At 39.9% G+C, this 19,932-nt stretch overlaps 1 protein-coding gene across 5 annotated transcripts in view; it reads left to right on the top strand.

Annotated features, from left to right (window-relative positions):
* The window catches only part of epha8 (eph receptor A8), a 147,642-nt gene extending 127,993 nt beyond the window's left edge, over nucleotides 1-19,649 (top strand). For 3 of the 5 annotated variants that reach the window (XM_086291236.1, XM_086291234.1, XM_086291237.1), the window contains 5 exons: nucleotides 1,588-1,815; nucleotides 12,404-12,553; nucleotides 12,663-12,853; nucleotides 13,729-13,887; nucleotides 15,225-19,649. In XM_086291236.1, the coding sequence (XP_086147362.1) occupies nucleotides 1,588-1,815; nucleotides 12,404-12,553; nucleotides 12,663-12,853; nucleotides 13,729-13,887; nucleotides 15,225-15,339 (843 nt within the window). In that variant the 3' untranslated portion in view covers nucleotides 15,340-19,649. The remainder of the gene's footprint in view (nucleotides 1-1,587; nucleotides 1,816-12,403; nucleotides 12,554-12,662; nucleotides 12,854-13,728; nucleotides 13,888-15,224) is intronic. The other 2 variants (XM_086291235.1, XM_086291238.1) reach the window with 1 other exon arrangement.
* The last annotated feature ends 283 nt before the right edge of the window (nucleotides 19,650-19,932 follow it).

The following is a 19,932-nucleotide window of genomic DNA, read 5'->3' as shown; positions in this document are numbered from 1 at the left end:
AGGGGTTTGTGCTACTCACTTTCAAATGCTAGCTGCATGTCCAAGAACTCAACCCACTGTAGCATCAGAAATAATATGGTAATAGACCAAACACAAAACAGCAATCATGTTCAGCAACTATTGAAATGTTCATGAAACTTTAAAGAAAAGTGTTGCCTTTTGGCAACCATCTTGGTAATGCCTGGGACAGTTATTGTGAAGCTCCTATCTTGGATGGGGAAAGACCCATAGCTGTCCTTTCAGTGATCACTGGCACATAAAAAATGAGATCTGTCTTTTAAAATGCTGTTCATTCTAAGATAAATGTGTCTGGCTCAGTCTACATGAAACAAATTCCATCTTCAGTTTTTCTATGCAGTAAACCAAGAAAATAAATCTTTATCATGAACCGTAACTACGTGCATATATCAATGCAGCATTATAATTGTCTCATATTTTACCCAGTTTCTGTTACTGACTTGGTCTTTTTTGGGCAAAAACTGGACAACCACCATCTGCTCTGCTGTGAAATTTCACTATATATTTATGTTCAGGACTCACCGAGTGCCAAAACTCTGTTTTAAAATCTCTCCAATAACACATAACGTGGTTGTGCAAATGAGTTTGTGCCTGGCTGTAAACTGCCCCTGGCACACACACACACACAGAAATGGAAAATTAAAATAAGGCTTTGTTTTTCATTTATACTCAAATCTAATTTTGAAGCAACCTATTCATGAAGCTTTGATTCACAACTTTCATTAGTTTTCTGGTGTTTTGTCAATTTCACTATGTTTCCCCTATTAACATTCGTCAGATGGCTAGTGAACCACCACAGGTAGGTTAGGAATAGATTTGTGTTTAGACACGTTGGATAAGCAGTTTCAAAAACTGCTCGTGTGGCCTTTCAGATCATCTCCCTCACGCATTTTGGCCTCTCACCTCTGTGATAAGATTTCCATTTGAGTATGCCATATAGGGAAACACTACATACAGTGCGTTGGTATGAACCTAGCACTAACTTTACCAGTCATAACCAGTAACTGGTGAACTTTTAGCACTTTAAACTCACCTTAATTCTCATTAAAAACACTGAATCTTGTGCCCTCATTAACATCTTTGAAAAATAGCACTGACACCACAGCAGAGATCAATTCAGTTGTTAAAATGGAAAAAAAAAATCCTATCTTGTGATGTTGGGCATTTTTTCTGTTGATGTTTGGTGTTTGCATGTTTCAGAGTACAGTGACATTACTGACAGTGTGATGCAGAGCTGTTGCAAGGAGTGTAGAGGAGCAAATATGAAAGTTTTCTTTACATCATGTATAGGTTGGTTTAACATTGTATTACATTGACAATGTCAAACAGCTCCTGTATTTGCTCATATGATAATACAGCAGATTATTACTTAAAGCAAATCCCTGTCATGTTTTATTCTCTTATCTTTACTCTTTGCTCTATCTTGATTAAAATCTCTTCTATTATCACTGCTTATCTTCTCAGCTGCTATGCCATCGCATTCTTTTATTTTTTTTGATCTAGCCTTAATACTCTACCTCCCTGCCACTCCCTTCCTGATCTTTAAATTTTTTTTGTTCCTTCTTGCAGAGACACGATGGCCAGTTTACCATTATCCAGCTGGTTGGCTTGCTGCGTGGCATCGCAGCCGGCATGACCTACCTGTCTGACCTGGGCTACATCCACCGCGACCTGGCCGCGCGCAACGTCCTGGTCAACAGCAACCTGGTGTGTAAGGTGTCTGACTTTGGGCTATCCAGAGTACTCGAGGATGACCCAGACGCTGCATACACCACCAGTGTGAGTTTTCACATTGAGGCAAGCATTAATGCAGCGACACACTCACACACACACACACACACACACACACATGCATGCAGGTGTGATATTGTCTCCTATTAACTTTGCTATAACACACAAAATGACATATGATTTAAGATGAATGAATGACATAATAATTAAAATATTTGTATAATAACACACTTAATGTAACATAATATTACTAATCACTAGGAATGATCTTTTTTTAACAATAGAATATGCATTTAACTTAATAATGTTTATTTTGCTTATAAGTGACAGTGAAAACTGGAGCAGTGGAGTATAGGCTAATGGAGATCATAGATCACGGTTCACTTTTCCTTCTTTTTAACTCAGTTGTAGTTGTCTCATTCTAAATGTAAAGGTTTAACAACATAAAGCTGTTTATATCTGCAGCTTATTAATACAATTTGTCCTGCCGTTATTTAAAAATGCTTCTGTTGTGCCTTATCTCCCATAAGATCTTGCAGCTTTTAAAGAATAGCCACACTAGCACCACACCAGAAGCTGGTATATCTTGATTCCCGCTGATTCCTTTGAGGCCCCAGTTTTGTGTAAATGCCCAAATAAATTGATGGAGCGCCTTTAATTGTGTTGCTCAAGGCATCAACTTCAGTAAAATATAATCACATTCTGACCTTTAACTATCTAATGATAAATATCTATGCTACACTTTTATGAACACATCGAGCTTCTGAGATTATTATCACAGCATGTCTGTTCTGTCTCCACAACTGTAGAAAATACATTATCCAACACATCTTAAACTATAATTGGTGTTTAAAACCAACACACACACACACACACACACACACACACACACACACACACACACACATACATACATACATACATACATACATACATACATACATACATACATACATACATATATATATATATATATATATATATATATATATATATATATATATATATATATATATAGCTCAGTGTTCCAACATTCGAAAGAAGGGACTGCTCTCACAGCTAGAGATTGACGAGGTACAACACAAATGCTACGGCAAGGAGGAGTCAGGACGCCAGGTCAGGGGGGAGATATCATCACCCCCACCCGAGATTGGGTACATAGCCCCAAGTGCGATAGGAGAAGGATCGTTGAGTGCGAGAGGAACTGACCTGAAAAATAGGATCATGGCCAAGCTTGAAACCTGGATCCCCCGTAGCCGGTTACCAAGATTACGTGAAGTACCCTCAGAAGGTCTGCTAGATGATGTTAATGCAGCACTACGGGCAATACCTACAACCACGATTACCGACACTAACAAGCTGATCTACAATACGGCAGCAGTGATCAGTGAGATGCTTGGCTACAAGTTGAACAGCCACAAGGGGCAGTACCCTCCATGGAGAAGGAGGCTAGAGGGCAAGATCAAAGTAGCACGGAGGGAGGTTAGCCAACTAACGGAGTTGCAGAAAGGTGCGACAAATAAGGTGCCTAAGAAATACAGCAAGCTGTCCATACCTGAGGCCTTGGAAACTGCCAAGCAAAGACTCACAGCCTTGGCCAGCCGCTTGAGGAGGTACACCAGAGAGATAGAAGGCAGGAGAATAAACCAGCTGTTCTCCACAAAACCAGCAAAGGTGTACTCTCAGTGGCAAGGGAACAATAAGAGAACAGCACCACCAAGGCTGGAGACGGAGCAATACTGGAAGAGCATATGGGAGAAGGACGCAACCCATAACGGCAATGCTCAGTGGCTAGAGGATCTGAGGGCAGACCACAGCGACCTCCCTGAACAGGGTCCAGTAACCATCACAGTGGCAGATATCCAAGAAAGGGTCTCCAGTATGAAGAGTTGGACAGCACCAGGGCCCGACATGGTTCACGCCTACTGGCTGAAGAAGCTGACTGCACTCCATGAGCGTCTGGCAGCACAAATGAACCAGCTGCTAGTTAACGAAAGACACCCGGAATGGCTAACTGAAGGCCGGACGGTCCTGATCCCCAAGGACCCCAAGAAGGGACCGGTCCCCTCCAACTACCGACCAATAACCTGCCTCAGTACTACATGGAAGCTCCTGTCAGGCATCATATCGGCTAAGATGAACAGGCACATGGGTCAATACATGAGCGGGACACAGAAAGGAATTGGCAAGAATACCAGAGGTGCAAAACACCAGCTACTGGTAGACAGAACAATCAGCCGAGACTGCAAGACCAGACTGACCAACCTGTGCACTGCCTGGATTGATTACAAGAAGGCCTATGACTCAATGCCCCACAGCTGGATACTGGAATGCCTAGAATTGTACAAGATCAATGGGACCCTAAGAGCCTTCATCAGGAACTCAATGGGGATGTGGCGTACAACACTAGAGGCCAACTCCAAGCCCATAGCACAAGTTACCATCAAGTGCGGGATCTACCAAGGAGATGCTCTGTCCCCACTGCTGTTCTGCATAGGCCTGAACCCCCTCAGTGAGATCATTAACAAGACTGGCTACGGATACCGACTACGGAACGGAGCAGTTGTTAGCCACCTCCTGTACATGGATGACATCAAGCTGTATGCCAAGAGTGAACGAGACATCGATTCACTGATCCACACTACCAGGCTATACAGCAATGACATTGGAATGTCGTTCGGACTGGAGAAGTGTAGTCGGATGGTAACAAAGAGAGGGAAGGTAGTCAGAACTGAGGGGATTGAACTACCAGAAGGCAACATTGCAGACATAGAGGACAGTTACAAGTACCTGGGGATCCCGCAGGCAAATGGGAACCATGAAGAGGCCGCTAGAAAGGCTGCAACCACCAAGTACCTGCAGAGGGTCAGGCAAGTCCTGAGGAGTCAGCTGAATGGTAAGAACAAGATCCGGGCCATCAACACATACGCCCTGCCCGTGATCAGGTACCCTGCTGGGGTAATAAGCTGGCCAAAGGAGGAGATAGAAGCCACTGACATAAAGACAAGAAAGCTCCTTACCATGCATGGAGGGTTTCACCCCAAGTCCAGCACCCTGAGGCTGTACGCTAAGCGGAAGGAAGGGGGCCGGGGACTGGTGAGTGTCAGCACCACAGTCCAGGATGAGACAAGGAACATCCAAGAATACATTGGGAAGATGGCCCCAACTGACCGAGTGCTCAGTGAATACCTCAGGCAGCAGAAACCCAAGAAAGAGGAGGGAGACGAGGAACCATCATGGAAGGACAGGCCCCTGCACGGTATGTACCACCGGCAGATAGAGGAGGTGGCTGATATCCAGAAATCCTACCAGTGGCTGGACAAAGCTGGACTGAAAGACAGCACAGAGGCACTAATCATGGCAGCACAAGAACAAGCTCTGAGTACAAGATCCATAGAGGCTGGGGTCTATCACACCAGGCAAGACCCCAGGTGCAGGCTGTGTAAAGATGCCCCAGAAACAATCCAGCACATAACAGCAGGGTGCAAGATGCTAGCAGGCAAGGCATACATGGAACGCCATAACCAAGTGGCCGGCATAGTGTACAGGAACATCTGTGCCGAGTATAACCTAGAAGTCCCGAGGTCAAAATGGGAGATGCCCCCAAGGGTGGTGGAGAATGACCGAGCTAAGATCCTGTGGGACTTCCAGATACAGACGGACAAAATGGTGGTGGCTAACCAACCGGACATAGTGGTGGTAGACAAACAGAAGAAGACGGCCGTAGTGATCGATGTAGCGGTTCCGAATGACAGCAATATCAGGAAGAAGGAACACGAGAAGCTGGAGAAATACCAAGGGCTCAGAGAAGAGCTCGAGAGGATGTGGAGGGTGAAGGTAACGGTGGTCCCCGTGGTAATCGGAGCACTAGGTGCGGTGACTCCCAAGCTAGGCGAGTGGCTCCAGCAGATCCCGGGAAAAACATCGGAGATCTCTGTCCAGAAGCGCGCAGTCCTGGGAACAGCTAAGATACTGCGCAGGACCCTCAAGCTCCCAGGCCTCTGGTAGAGGACCCGAGCTTGAAGGATAAACCGCCCGCAGGGGCGTGCTGGGTGTTTTATATATATATATATATTGCACATATTAGGGGTGCAACGATATTCGTATCGATATTGAACCGTTCGATACAGTGCTTTCGGTTCGGTACGCATATGTATCGAACAATACAACATTTGTAATTTATTTTATCAACTTTCCTTCTGACGATGCTGTCTGTGTTGAGCGCTCAGTGGATCTGTGCTCGACAGTGCAGCCTAGGCGGAGTAGTTGACCGCAGATTCACTGAGCGCAGGGCAAGCTAGCGAGACAGAAGCTAAGCTCTCCTTGCAACAAGGCAAATTGAACCTCCCCCACCCTCATTTAGATCTGGCGTTTGGAACTATTTTGGTTTTCATGTGACGTATGACCCTGAAGGTAAGCGCGTCATGGACTAAAGTAAAACAGTATGTTGGATGTGCCACGCAATGCTCAATTACATGGGTGGGAACTAGTGTGTTAGCGCAGTTAGCTCGTTAACGTGTTGGCCGTCCAGCACCACGCACGGGACGATCAGGGGTAGCTCGTTAACGGAGATTTGCCGTGTTGTGGCGTTAACGTCATTTCAACGAGATTAACGCTGACAGCACTAGTGGGAACACAACGAATATGACTGCACATTTACGCCGACATCATCCTAGTGCAAAGACAAGTGGAAGCAGACAAAAACAACAAGCACACATGCTACAAACTTTACTCGAGTCACTTAGACAGCCGTTAGCACATGATTCTCCTTATGGGGACCTGATATGTTTAATATGCTGCTGAGAATATAACCCAGAAGAAGCGTATAGTATAGCTTTTATTTTGGAAAGAGACATTTCTCTGTAATAAACTCTCTTTTCCAAAGATGAGTGATTCCTCAATCAGATACAGGGCTGGCAAAATCGGTAGCCCGACGTCCCGGGGCTAGCGATTTTTCCAGTTGGGCTACCAAAATCTATCTCTGCCCTGCCCGTCACGCTATTGTAGGAAGGAAAAATATAAGTCAATGCTTTTGCATTCTTTCGGAAATGTAGCTGGGTAATTATGTCATTGGCATCGATGAGCCACTGTCAATATGTGACATATTGAAATGGCGTTTGAATTTGCGCTTGTTTTTTGCTTTCACTTTGCAATCGTGCGAACTGTTTTATAGAGAGCGACAGCACTGATTGGTGAGTGATGATAATTTGCGCACCAATTCCTCTGACATCGTCTTATCAATCGTTAGCTTACTATGCAAACATGACAAGTGAAACCTCCCGCAGCAAGCTTAAACATGTGAGAGGTTGATCGCACAGAGAATCGCTGAGCGTTATGTGAGTGCGCGTGTAAAAGCAGCAGGATATATATTTCAGTTCTGCTGAGCCAAATAAGACAGGTCAGGGTGAAGAAGTGACAGCCAAAGAAAAGCTTACCACAAAACGGAAAAGTTATGACAAATCAGACTATAAGGCAAAAAGAAAGTGCAGCTTTATGGTTTCATGGACAAAATAATTTCTGTGGCTGCAATATGATGAGCTAAATAACCAGGGCTGCACATAAGTGGTCCGCAGGTGCGCATTCGCTGTCAAAATAAAAAACGCGCACAAGATATGAAGTTGCAACGCGTGTTTGCGTGCATAAGATTTTCTGGAGGAGGACAGACATTTGTTTAGAACTCTTAAAGATGTCGAAGAAGCTCCTTTAAGCAATTACTTTGGTGTTCCTCCACCTCCAAAGAAATGTCAGTAGGAGTCCGAACCACAAAAGAAGCACGTATTCTCGGAAAAGTGGTTGCAGGAGGTGAGCTGGCTTCAAACAAATGATGAACGCACAGAGATGTGGTGCAGAATGTGCCGTGAAAATCCCACTCTAGCGGACAAAAACAGTTCTTTTTATATGGACGCAAACGCGCGCTGCAACTTCTTATCTGGTGCGCGTCTTTTATTTTGACAGCGAATGCGCACATGCGGACCACTTATGTGCACCCGTGTAAATAACATAATGTTCTGCCGGGTGTGTTGTTGGCTTTCTCTCGATTTCTGAGTCGACAAGCGCCTTTGTTACTGGGACCAGTCATTTTAAGAAAGGCCCCCATTAGAACCCATGAGAAATGCAAGAAATGCATTTTTGCTCAGTCTGCAATATCTTTCCCAGAACAAACACCAATTGCAAATAACATACAAAAAATAAACCTGAAAAATCTGTTTAGAACAGCGTACTATGTTGCAAAGAGTGAACTACCACAGGCACAATTTAGCAGTCTTTGCAAACTTCAAAAAGCAAATGGCCTAGATCTTGGTTCCACTTGCCTCTTACCCCTGACTTCAGTGGAAATTTCAAATTCAGGATCTGACACAGACTGATTCATGTCCTACACAGTTCTTACAAGTTCATAGAAATTTCTGTTCAATTAGAACCAAGTATTTGAGTTGATGATTGTAATTTTTATACAATGTTGTAATTTGTTTTTCAACAATTTTTTGATTGATGTTTTGTTTCCTTTACAATATTATACTTTAATGTATAATATTATAAAGGAAACAAAACATCAATCAAAAAAATGCTCTCTTTTTTATTCGGGCTACTTAAATTTATTTTGGGCTACCAGAGATTTTGAAATTTTGCGAGCCCTGAGATATATTTTTTTTTTATTACTTTTTTGTTTCAGCAACATTAAATTTAAAAACTGTACTTTTGAGTTAAAATATATATTTATAATTTTAATAAATGACAAATTAAAAAGGCATGAACATTTTTTTTGTATCGAAAAAATATCGAACCGTGACACCAAAGTATCGAATCGAACCGTGAATTTTGTGTATCGTTGCACCCCTAAAAAAAAAAAAAAAAAAAAAATATATATATATATATATATATATATACATATATATATATATATATACTGGTTTTCTCATCACTCTTGTAAATCAACCATTGCTAAAAATATTGTATAAATATATATATATATATATATATATATATATATCATGTTAATATTGCTTTGTTCTGAGCAATAAAGTATTTCATTTATGTATGGATCCTCTGATTGCTGTGTGCTTGACAAAGTGCTCTTCAATTTGAACTTTATTGTTTAAAATGATGCTTTAAATTTGTACTCAGTCAGCACAAGCCACTGAATTTTGTTCTTTAAAAACATATCTTGATTATATTCACATATCAGATAATTACCAGAATGAAAGTAGAAGCACGACAAACAAAGGCTGGAAATTAAAACACTTTTTATTAGGCGGTACAAATGGATTTTGAGTCAACTGAAAGAGCTACTTTAAAGAATACTCTCATTTTAAACCAGTTTGAAAGAAATATATTGAGTGTTAACTAAAAAAAAAAAGTAAAAGATTCCAGTGCTTTCAGATCCAAATCGGCTTCAACCCATGTGTCTATTAGTCTGTAAAAGCACAGCAATCAGATTATAGACACCAAGGTGATTATGTACAGCATCACCCAGTGTGAAGGAGAAACTGATTATGGATCGTGATATACAGACATTATGGCGTCACAATAACACTTGATTGTAGCTGAAGATTAAAACATTACTGCTTGGAAATTATGGAGGTATAAAGCTCTTCTATGGAGTCAAAGGTGGCAGCAAAGTAACTTTGAAGGAATTGAAAGTACGGAAACTTTGGCCTGTTTTAAATGTTTAGCAGAACACCGAGTGTCTGTAATTGGCTATATTTGGTGAGTAACCTTCAGAGGCTTAAAATTACCCACAGGGAGTGATTTGTTTGTTTAGGAAGTGATGTATCCATTTGTCAACTTAATTAAGTGCTAGTTTAATATCAAGTACAATGCAAGTAGTTCACTTGCTAACACTTGCAAGTCTATTCTTGTCCTGAGAACATACACATACACATCGTTGCCCTTTAGTGTGTGCTGTTATTTTCTGCTTTCATTAACATTTGCTGTTAAACAGTGAGCAGGCATGTAGCTCATTTATGAATCTGTTTTACTTTAGTAGTGATTTTATTTAACTAGAGGTTCCTTCCATGGTTAAAATGTTTTGCTCTTTTTATGTTGCTAAATCTCTTTTATTGATGTCATTACTTTTCACTTTTGATATCTGACTAACATCCTACAATACAGTTGAAGATTTTAAAATATCATTTCAGATAAGGCTTTAAGAAGCTTTAGTATTTAAATGCTGTCCTCCCATTGAAGTTTTAGCTACAGATAGACACTTTTACTTAAAGGAAGTGTGTGTGTGTGTGTGTGTGTGTGTGTGTGTGTGTGTGTGTGTGTGTGTGTGTGTGTGTGTGTGTGTGTGTGTGTGTGTGTGTGCCTCTGTGTTTTCTTCCTATATTATACTGAAACCCTTAGCAGAATCCCTAATCACATCATCACTACTTTTTCCTTCAAAATGGTCACAAAAGCTGTTACTCATGACATGACAGCTAAATTTCATGTGTGTTTTAATATACATTATTGGTGCTCTAGGGCAGCAGTTCTCAATCCTTTTCTCAGACAAAGCCCCCAAAGCCTTGTCGGATAAAAACCACCAGCTTATATAACCCTATAAGTCTAGTCTATTTTAACCACTTCCATTTGTTTCACTTTTTCCTGTAAAGTGTTTTCAAATGATCATTATGTAGGTCTGATAATACTTTACCACTCGTTATTTAAATAGATCTGCTAAATAACTATTTTCAAAAATATACAAATTACTACTGCAAGTGATTGAAACTATGCATCTATTGTTTTAGCTAACCATGATACTGATTTATCCTTTAATGACATGTTTACCTACTTATCTATTAAATTTACTATATTTAAACAATTTATTCATTGCTGAGAACTATCAAAAACATTCAGGCTAACTACTTCTTGCCACAACTACTGCAAGCTTTTCAAATTACTTTTAGCTTATCAATTTAACCCTTTATTGATTAGTAAACTATTTATCCATTTATCTAATAACTGAAACTAAATTCTGGTGCTTTTTATCCATTCATTTAAGCTATTTAGTCAATTTATTGTAGTTGAGTAAGAGTCTCTGACTCCTAAATCTAAATTGTAAGCAGGTTCCACAGTAGAGGAGCCGGACAGCTGAAGCTCTGCCTCTCATACTACTTCTGAATACTTTAAGACCACAAGTAGGCCAACAGTCTGAGACCGTGGAGCTCTTTTAGGATAATAAGGTGCTATAATGTTTTTGTCTAATAATTAAAGGTTTTGTATGCAAGGAGAAGGATTTTAAATTAAATTCTGAATTTAACAGTTACCCAAGGAAGAGAAGCTAATATGGGAGAAATTTGCCTGTTTTCTATCCCCAGATTATTTAGCAGATTTAGTACTCTCACTCTAGCATTCTGGATTAACTGAGGACTTTTCAGGGAGCTTTTAGAGTGAATGATAATAATGAATTACATAAGTCCAGCCTAGTTTTTCAGCATCACTCTGAGATAGGAATTTCTCATTTTAGCTATGCACATTTTTATTTAATGTGCATGCTGAAGGACATATCCTGATCAGAAATAACTCCAAGACTCCTGACAGAGTTACAGGAGCAATGTCATCTAAAATGATTAGACACCATCTTTCTAATAGTTTCAAGAGTACAATAAACTCAGTTTTGCCTGAATCTAGAAATAAGAACTTACAGGTAATCGAGCCCTTTATGTCATTAGGGACTGCCTGTCCTTAATGACATTAATTGATTTGTATATTCTGGCTTGATGAATGAATAAAGCTGTGTATCATCTGAATAGAACTGCTTTTCTGTTTCTATTTTTAGCATGACAACGATACAAAATGTACTGCCAATGCAGTAAAATTATACCTGAATAGAAAAATATACAGTGTAACACTATCAGTCGTGGATTGGCCTCCCCAGAGCCTCAACCTTAACATGACTGAAGCAGTAAGAGATCATCTTGACAGAGTTCAGATCTCAGGTCCAAAGAAGAGCTTTTGGAAGCACCTTCAAGAATCCCGGAAAACTATTCCTGAAGAGTATTTAAAGAAATTGCTTGAAAGGGTACCTAAACAAATTGAGGCTGTGAGGACGAGGAAAAGTGCATCATACCAAATATCGAATTTCAAGTTTGTTCGAAATGTAGAAACTCTGGCTGTGCTTTTATGTTTGCACATTTTTAAAATAGATTGCTGAAACTATTTTCCATTTTCCTAGCAAAATAAAAAGTGATGAAGGGTGGCACTACACTTTCGCCCACTACTTGATTTAGTATTTATGTTTATCCATTAATGCGACTCATTAAATACTTTAAGTGACTTTTTTACTGCCACTATAACAATTTAATATATAAACTTTTTATGCATTTTATTTTTTACTTTTAGGCAACCAATTAAAAATAGTATTTAGCAATTTAGTATTTTTAGACCATTTTAACTATTTACCCAACACTTTAAGCTATTTCAGCATTTCATTTGTTAGTTTACTCTGATCTATTTAGCCCACTTAAAGATGCTTATTTAGGATATCCATCTGTGTGTGTGTGTGTGTGTGTGTGTGTGTGTGTGTACAATAGCAGGATGTGTTAGGGTTGGGACAGGACACAGGCTCTGCGGACACAATGGCAGTGAAACGTTTAGCTCTGGATGTGGTCTGTCTTACATTTTTTCTCCAAATCTCCTCTGTATCCTTGCTTGAACTTTTTTGTCTTCCTGGCAGGGTGGAAAAATCCCAATCCGGTGGACAGCTCCAGAGGCCATCGCATACAGGAAATTCTCCTCCTCCAGTGATGTGTGGAGTTATGGCGTGGTCATGTGGGAGGTGATGTCCTATGGAGAGCGACCATACTGGAATCTCACTAACAGAGATGTGAGTGGTGTTTGCTGATTTAAATACCATTTAGCGACCAGAGATAATGTGATGTTTATTTTTATGCTACACATTGTAGCCTTATGCATATTCTGCTGGACATGTACAGGTGATCAAATCTGTTGAGGAGGGCTACAGGCTGCCTGCTCCTATGGGCTGTCCTGCTGCTCTACACACACTCATGCTGGATTGCTGGCAGAAGGATCGCAACGAGAGGCCCCGTTTTTGCCAGATAGTCACCGTTCTTGACAAGCTAATCCGCAACCCAGAGAACCTGAAATCTATGGACACACTCTGCAGGTAGGTGGGCAACGGAATAAATCCATATTTGCAGCGGCACAACATGAGTGCATTATGTCACATGCCGAGGAGTCTTTTTGATTTAATTTGGCAAGACAGCTCGCCAAAATGTAATCAAATATTGGTTCATGTGATTAGCGGATTAAACTGCAAATCAAAGCAAGACACCACCTGCGAGGGCCTGAGAAGATGATCTCCGGGACCATATATGGTGACTGACTGTTAAGCTACTAAGTAACCATCCTGGTGTGGGAAGCAGAGTAAATCCAATCTCATCCCGCTGCTATCAAGCATGGGCGCGGTGGGATAAAGTTGCAGCCTAAAGTTTCCCTCAAAGTTGTCTGGCAGATGAAGTGAGCGGTCATGTTCGTTTTCCAATAAGCTCATCTCTGATAGACACGCTGTGCATTAAGTAAAAGCCTCGCTGTGATATTGACATTGATCCATAGTGAATCTGGGAGCAGGTTTGAAAGGACACCCAGGCTAAAGCTAGACCTGTGTAAATTGCTCAGTTCAGATCTCAGGTCCTATGGAGTCAATGGTGCATGACACTGTGAGGTGAGAGAAACAGTAGGAATATTAAGAGGCAGAGAAGCAGGAGGAGTGTTAAACATTTCTCCCTGTGTTAATCTACCCAAAGCAGCCATCCTGCAACCACGGTCACCACCTCTTCTCAATCATTTTAACTGCTATCGATTTCCTGTCTCACATACTCGTGCATTTCAAAAGCCCCTTTTCCCTCAGGATTCTCCCCCTTGCTCACTTTTTGACTCCTCTCCTTTTCAAGCTGCCTTCAACTAATCTTTTTGTCTTCCGATACATCTTCCTGTCTCTTCCACTTCTGATCCACTGCCATCTGTCTTTATTCGCTGCAGTATAAACAGTCCTACACTGATGGAGAGAGCTATCCCTGACTTCAGCAGCTGTAACTCAGTAGACGAGTGGCTGGACACCATAAAGATGAGCCGCTACAAGGAACACTTTGCAGCTGGGGGGTACCACACTCTGGGTCACGTCATAAGCATGAACCAAGGGTAAGCGCTTCCTGGGGAAGTCTCAGCAGCTCAGAGGCAGTAGTGAGCTGTTAGATGTAGTAAAATCAGCTTTAGTGCTGATTTTACCTGTTGTAGAGTTCTGCTTTGCAATTTTAATTTATTTTATGTATTTTATGACTATTGCTTCTTTTATTAATGTTGTTCTTTTGTAAGATGACCTTGTGTTTTTGAAAGGCGCCCTCAAATAAAATGTATTATTATTATTAGTAGTAGTAGTAGTAGTAGTAGTGTAGGTGCTCTACAATCTCTACCAGCTAATGTGAGAGAAAATCACCTCACACAGACCTTAAACTGCTGGACAGGACATAGAATGGCATAGCTTGTGCACAGAAAAGAGGTAATATGTTATATTATAACACTTATTGATTATCATCTCCATTCTTCTGTCCCATGAGCCTCTGAGCTCAGTCGAACACATATTAAAACCTCCCACAAATCTGACCCAGGGGTCAGGAACTTATGCCACCCAGCCTTCAAGCCTGTCCTTCAGCTAGCATCAAACTACATTAGCACAGCTTTCCTATAATATGAAACTAAATCGCTCAGACTCTCTCACACCAATTTCTTGAGTGTCCATTAGTGTATATCCAAAAAAAGGCCATCTCAAGTATGAGGCGTTATAATATTTGCAGCTGATGGAATTACCGTATTTTCCAGACTACAAAGCGCACCTGAGCGCATCCTGTTTTGTACATACATTAGCCACTACTTTGAAGTTTGTTTTTCGCGCTACTTCGTACGGCACTACGTTACTTGGCGGACGGACATGTGACCAACATACCACTCTTGAACCCCGATACTGTGTGTCTGATCACATGTCCTTCCGCCTGGCAACCTAATGCCGTACAACAGCGGAACAAACAAAACAAATCCTCTTATGATATCACGAAAATCATGGACAATCCATAGAAAAGAAGCACCTGACTAAAAGCCGCAGGGTTCAAAGCTTGTGCAAAAAGTAGCGGCTTATAGCCCGACAATTACGATAGTCCCTTATATAGTAACACTAGGGTAATGTAAGGCTCACTGAGCTCTGCCATGTCATATCTTTTTTTATTTAATTTTAATATCCAAATTTTGTTGATTGGGATTCTGTTGAAAGTAAACTGCTGGTATGAATCCACAAACCAAGCTGTGCTGCCATGTTCATTTTAGAGAGAAGAGGCTTCGTCTTGGAAAACCTTCTAAACAAGCTGTAGTTGTTCAGTTGTTTTCCTGATCACATGTCATAAACTTTAACACACTAACTGGGGCCTGTAGAGTCCAACTTTCATAAATCTTCAAATCTGATTTGTTTTTGTGTGTGTGCCATATAGGGATATCCAGAGGCTCGGGGTGACATTAATGGGCCATCAGAAGAAGATCATGACCAGCGTCCAGCTGATGAGGGCGCAAGTCCTCAACAAGAGTGTGCCGTCGGTGCACGTATAATTCCAATGCCGTGGTTTCTCTGCTAAAATCTGGAAACCCAGGCTTCTAAAAGGTCACGAGGGACTCCACTGGAAATAAAAGGATCAGAAAACTGGGAGATGTTGGGAACTTTCCAAGACTTTTCTTCAAGAGATGAAAGAACAAAATGTGAAAAGTTTTACTGACAGAACAAGTAAATAATGACTTCTTTGGGAAAAGTCCAACCTTTTATTTTGTTTTTTTTCCCAACCCAATTAAATTTTCTGAGTTTAAATGTCTTGTTTGTAAATGAAAAGACTGCCTTAATTAGCACAAATGATTTTATTGTATTCTACAAAGAGAAAATAATTTATCAATCATGAATTTACCAGAGAAATATGATTTGCGGAACCAGGCAATAGCAAGAGTGGATGGAGTGATGTAGTAAGTGGGGGTGGGGGGTTTAAATGTTTCGATGGCGCTTGAGAAGCTTGAAAAGAATGAGGTCCACAATGAAGCTCGAGCCAGGACAAAAAAAAAGTTGAGGAAAGTGAAATAGGGCTCACCCGAGTTGCCAGATCGCCTCCGCAGTGTAGAGGACCTATTTCACCTCGGGCTATTAATACCAACAACAGGCACATTTCTCCACCGCCCAACCTTGATGAATGACCCCAGGAGAGCCCAAGAGCCCCCTGCCCAGTCTGAAGCTGCACGGCGCACAACTATTGTACTCGGAAGATGTGTGTGATTCAGTTACAGTGCACTTTATTCTACAATCTCTCTGTGTTGTAGAGGTCTTGCAGTTGTGTCACAGATCTCTTTGCAGCCACAACTGCAACTAGATCTTCCTCCAGTCCTTTCAAAAGTTAGCTGTTTTAAAGAATAATAAGGAAATAATGAAGTAAAACATTAATAAACCCAAGAAGTAGAAGAGAAATCTAACATTTATTGGGGTTATACAGTAAATACATTGCTTATGAGATTTATTTCAGTCTTTTCTTCACTACGTCAGAAAGCAGAAAAGAAAATATGTTGAAATATTATGCACTGTTATTCCATGTGCATAATATTAAGCAATGCTGGCCATTTTTATGGTGTGGTAAATGCTATAAATCGGATGTATTTTAAGTATATTTGGGCATATTTATTCCAAGTGCACTGTCATCTGAAATTCATTTCAAATCAGGTGTAAATGTGACGCAAGATGAATCCGTTTAGTTTGTAATGACCTTGAGAACAGCAGGTTGATGAATTGACCTTACTTCTTAAGTTCACTTGGCAAGAATGTGAGATCAAGCTAGTAAGCGTCGAACTGTTTTCATGCCAATGGTTTTAAAGTCTGTTTTCATCTTATTGTACTTTTCCTACAACATATGTTGTAGGATATCAAAGCAAATATTTCCTGAAACAAAACTATGTTTTATTGTTGCTTGAATGGGTCAGTGTGTCAAATTTACTGGAGTCTATAGGCGGAACTGAAATAGAGGTTTTAAACCTAGGATTTCATTAGTGGCCTGTAAGCACATGTTGTATATAAATGATACATGACACTCATTGGTTTCTGAACATTTTGATGCCTCAAAGTTAGCATTTTGCTGTGTTGCTTTTGGAGCCAGAAATTAGAACATTTACATAAAGGGTTGTGTGGTTAAATAGAGGTTAAGGGTATTAGGCTTGGTTAGCGAGTTGCATTCAGAGAGTCTATGCTTGCAACCCACAGTATCTGCTAATTAGTAGCAGACTAATAAAATACTAGAAGTTCCCTCAACAAAACTGGAGTACAAATTTCTTAGGCAGGATGTAAACCACAGCAGGCCATATTATTTACCAAATAAAATAAAATGCTACAAAGGGCATCGACAGCACAAACATGGCCAAGAAGTCCAGTTCAATGAAAAAAATTAGAGGAGGTGAGGATTTACGAGTGTACTGACAGTACACCTGTAAATCAAAGTGGCTATGCCTCTAACATCAGTATCCAGATTAACACATTATGACAGGAGAAGCTGTCATAAAAGCACCAGGCTGTAAATTTACTTTTAGCTGTCCTAAAGCTGGGAATTCAACGTTCTTCCTGAGATATTAGAGCGATCCAATTTTTTCCGACTTCACAGTGACTTCAAATTTAATTTCCCAGAGGTTACAACTTTATAATACAGCAGTTATTTTAAAAAACGTGTCAGTTTTAGACCACTTCTTATTTATATAGGTGGAAGGGTTATCTTTCACATGGCCTGCCAAGTTACAAGGCCATGAATGGATAAACCTAACTCTGGCTTTTTGCATTGAAGTGAGGCTTTCATCTGTAGGACAGCAAAGGAGTCAGCTGCAATGTGCTACCTCACCATTAAATCTTAACGGTAAAACTATTTTAGGCTGCTTCCTTATTCACGCGTGATTACCATAGTGGAGATTTCCATGTTTGATTTGGCAGAGGTTTTATACCAGATACACTTTCTGAAAAAAACCCAAAGATCATCCTCCCGGGACCAGTGAACTTTTGCTTTTTAGGTAAACATTTAAACCACTACACTATAGAGACATTGTTCCTTTTCATTTTTAAAAAATAAATTTGTTTTTTATTGCCAGTTCACAGAGCTGTTAAGCTATGTTTAATGAAGGAGAGTGCTAAGCAGATATTTATCTGTTAGCAAGAAAAAAATCTACAAAATGCAAAATAAGTTACATGCATTTGTGAAATAAATGTAGCACAAATTTATATATTTGCCGATTTCCGTTTTCACATAAGAGAACACCTGTTTACTGAATATGGGTGTCAGTGTCCCAAATACTGAGCACCCAATGTTAGCTAAATCTATTCCATGTTGTTACCACCATTACACACAACAAATGTTTGTAGTCCTGATCAGGTCGATCTCAAAGTTCCCCATAAATGACAATGAAAATTACTAAGCATATTGTACATTTTTATATTTTGTACTTAAATAATCCCTTAACTAGTATTCCAGTAATAAGTTACTATAGCTTGCAATTGAAATTAAATATTAGGGTGAAAATTGCAAATTCTGTATCTTCTGAATAATATTTTACTGGGTGTGTTACAACTGGAAGCCCTCATACTATTTTGGCAGTTCATGAACAAAATGCTACAAAGCGTGTTTAGTTCAGTGAAACTTACTCCTGGGATTGAGCACTGACACTATTCAGTGCGATAAATCTGTATCCCAGCGTTCTGTCTTTCAATAATGGGATATAATACACATAAGCTACGCAAACTGTAAAATAAAGTGTTACTTCTGATCAAATGTGATCACACTGTTTACCTCAGTGTTTGAGGGAAAGGTTAAGAAGAACATGTAAGTAGAATGTTTATTTCGAGACACTATGAAAAAGTACATAATCAGTCCTAATTTATACCCCCCTCCCCCCGAGCCATCAGGAGAATGTCTTTTCTTGTGCACCTTGGTAGGTTTTTCCTCTAGATGGTTGATGTCAGTTTTTATTAGAAGAACCTCATGATATTTCATGAATATGTATTATAGTGGCATTTCACTGCTGGTTTATTTTTCCTTTAGGATGCTTTTGAAGATACTGGACTGAAAACCCATATTTTATAAAGTTAGGATATGTTTTTGCTAGATGACTTGATTTATAATGTATACAGCAAGTTCAGTCACTGGAAGGAAGAAAAAAATGATAACAACCGAATTTATTCACCTTTCATTATTTATTCATGCTCATTTGTTTTCCAAATAATACAAATCAGAGAGGTTTTATTACAGTCAATGAATCATTCTTGTTGCTAATGATAAATCATTAATGTGCAAACTGTCCATAAATACACAATAAAGGAACGTTTGTCTGTGTGTGACTGCAACAATGATGTTGCGACTGTTTTTAACACAATGGTTTTTACTGTTTTTAATTGTTGCTGCACTAGCTTGAGTCATGAATGTATGCGCAACTTAAGCTTCATCAGAGCTGTTGGTGTTTTTTCACATTTGTTGTTTTAGTCAAATGAGTCCAGAACATGAAGTGTGATGAGCAGTTATCACTTTCTAGTTATTATATGCTTGACTGCATGAGCTGAGGGACTTTCCTGCTGGCACTGATTATTTTGTTATGCAACTGTGATTGATTACATCACTGTCAGGCAGCTGATCTGGGATCTTTTAGATTAGCAAAGCTGCTAGTTGAATTTCTACCTGCTTTGCTAGTATTAAAGACCTCTGAAAAATAATTTTGTAACTGCAGTTGAAAACATGACTGGTTTTAGTAGATTTCTATTGAGAAATAAAAAATATCCTTAAACTAAAATATCTATGTGACAGCATCCCATCCAACAGATGGCTAAAGAGCAGCCAATTTGCACCATGAAAATGAAAACAATTACATGTTATTTTTAAATGTATCTGTGACTAAGTTAAACACAGCATCTCTTTTTACGTAAGATTTGTGTGAAATATACTAAATGTATGTGAGTATATATATTTGAAACATTTTTTATTGCTATAATTCACATTAACAGTCACATCAAGGCACTATATAACTGCAAAGAAAATGCCGTACATTAACAGTGAGAAAACCCAAACAATCAGATGACTGAATATGAGCAGTGACGGTGGGAAGAAAAAAAAACTCCCTTTTGACAGGAAGAAAACTCTGGCAGAACCA

Source organism: Aulonocara sp. 'chitande type north' Nkhata Bay, linkage group LG5 (genome assembly GCF_057382095.1).
Source record: "Aulonocara sp. 'chitande type north' Nkhata Bay isolate Kocher_YH1m ecotype deep benthic linkage group LG5, A_spYH_male_GT1.1, whole genome shotgun sequence".
NCBI classification, from domain to species: Eukaryota; Metazoa; Chordata; class Actinopteri; order Cichliformes; family Cichlidae; genus Aulonocara; species Aulonocara sp. 'chitande type north' Nkhata Bay.
This window is presented reverse-complemented; position numbering and strand designations above follow the sequence as displayed.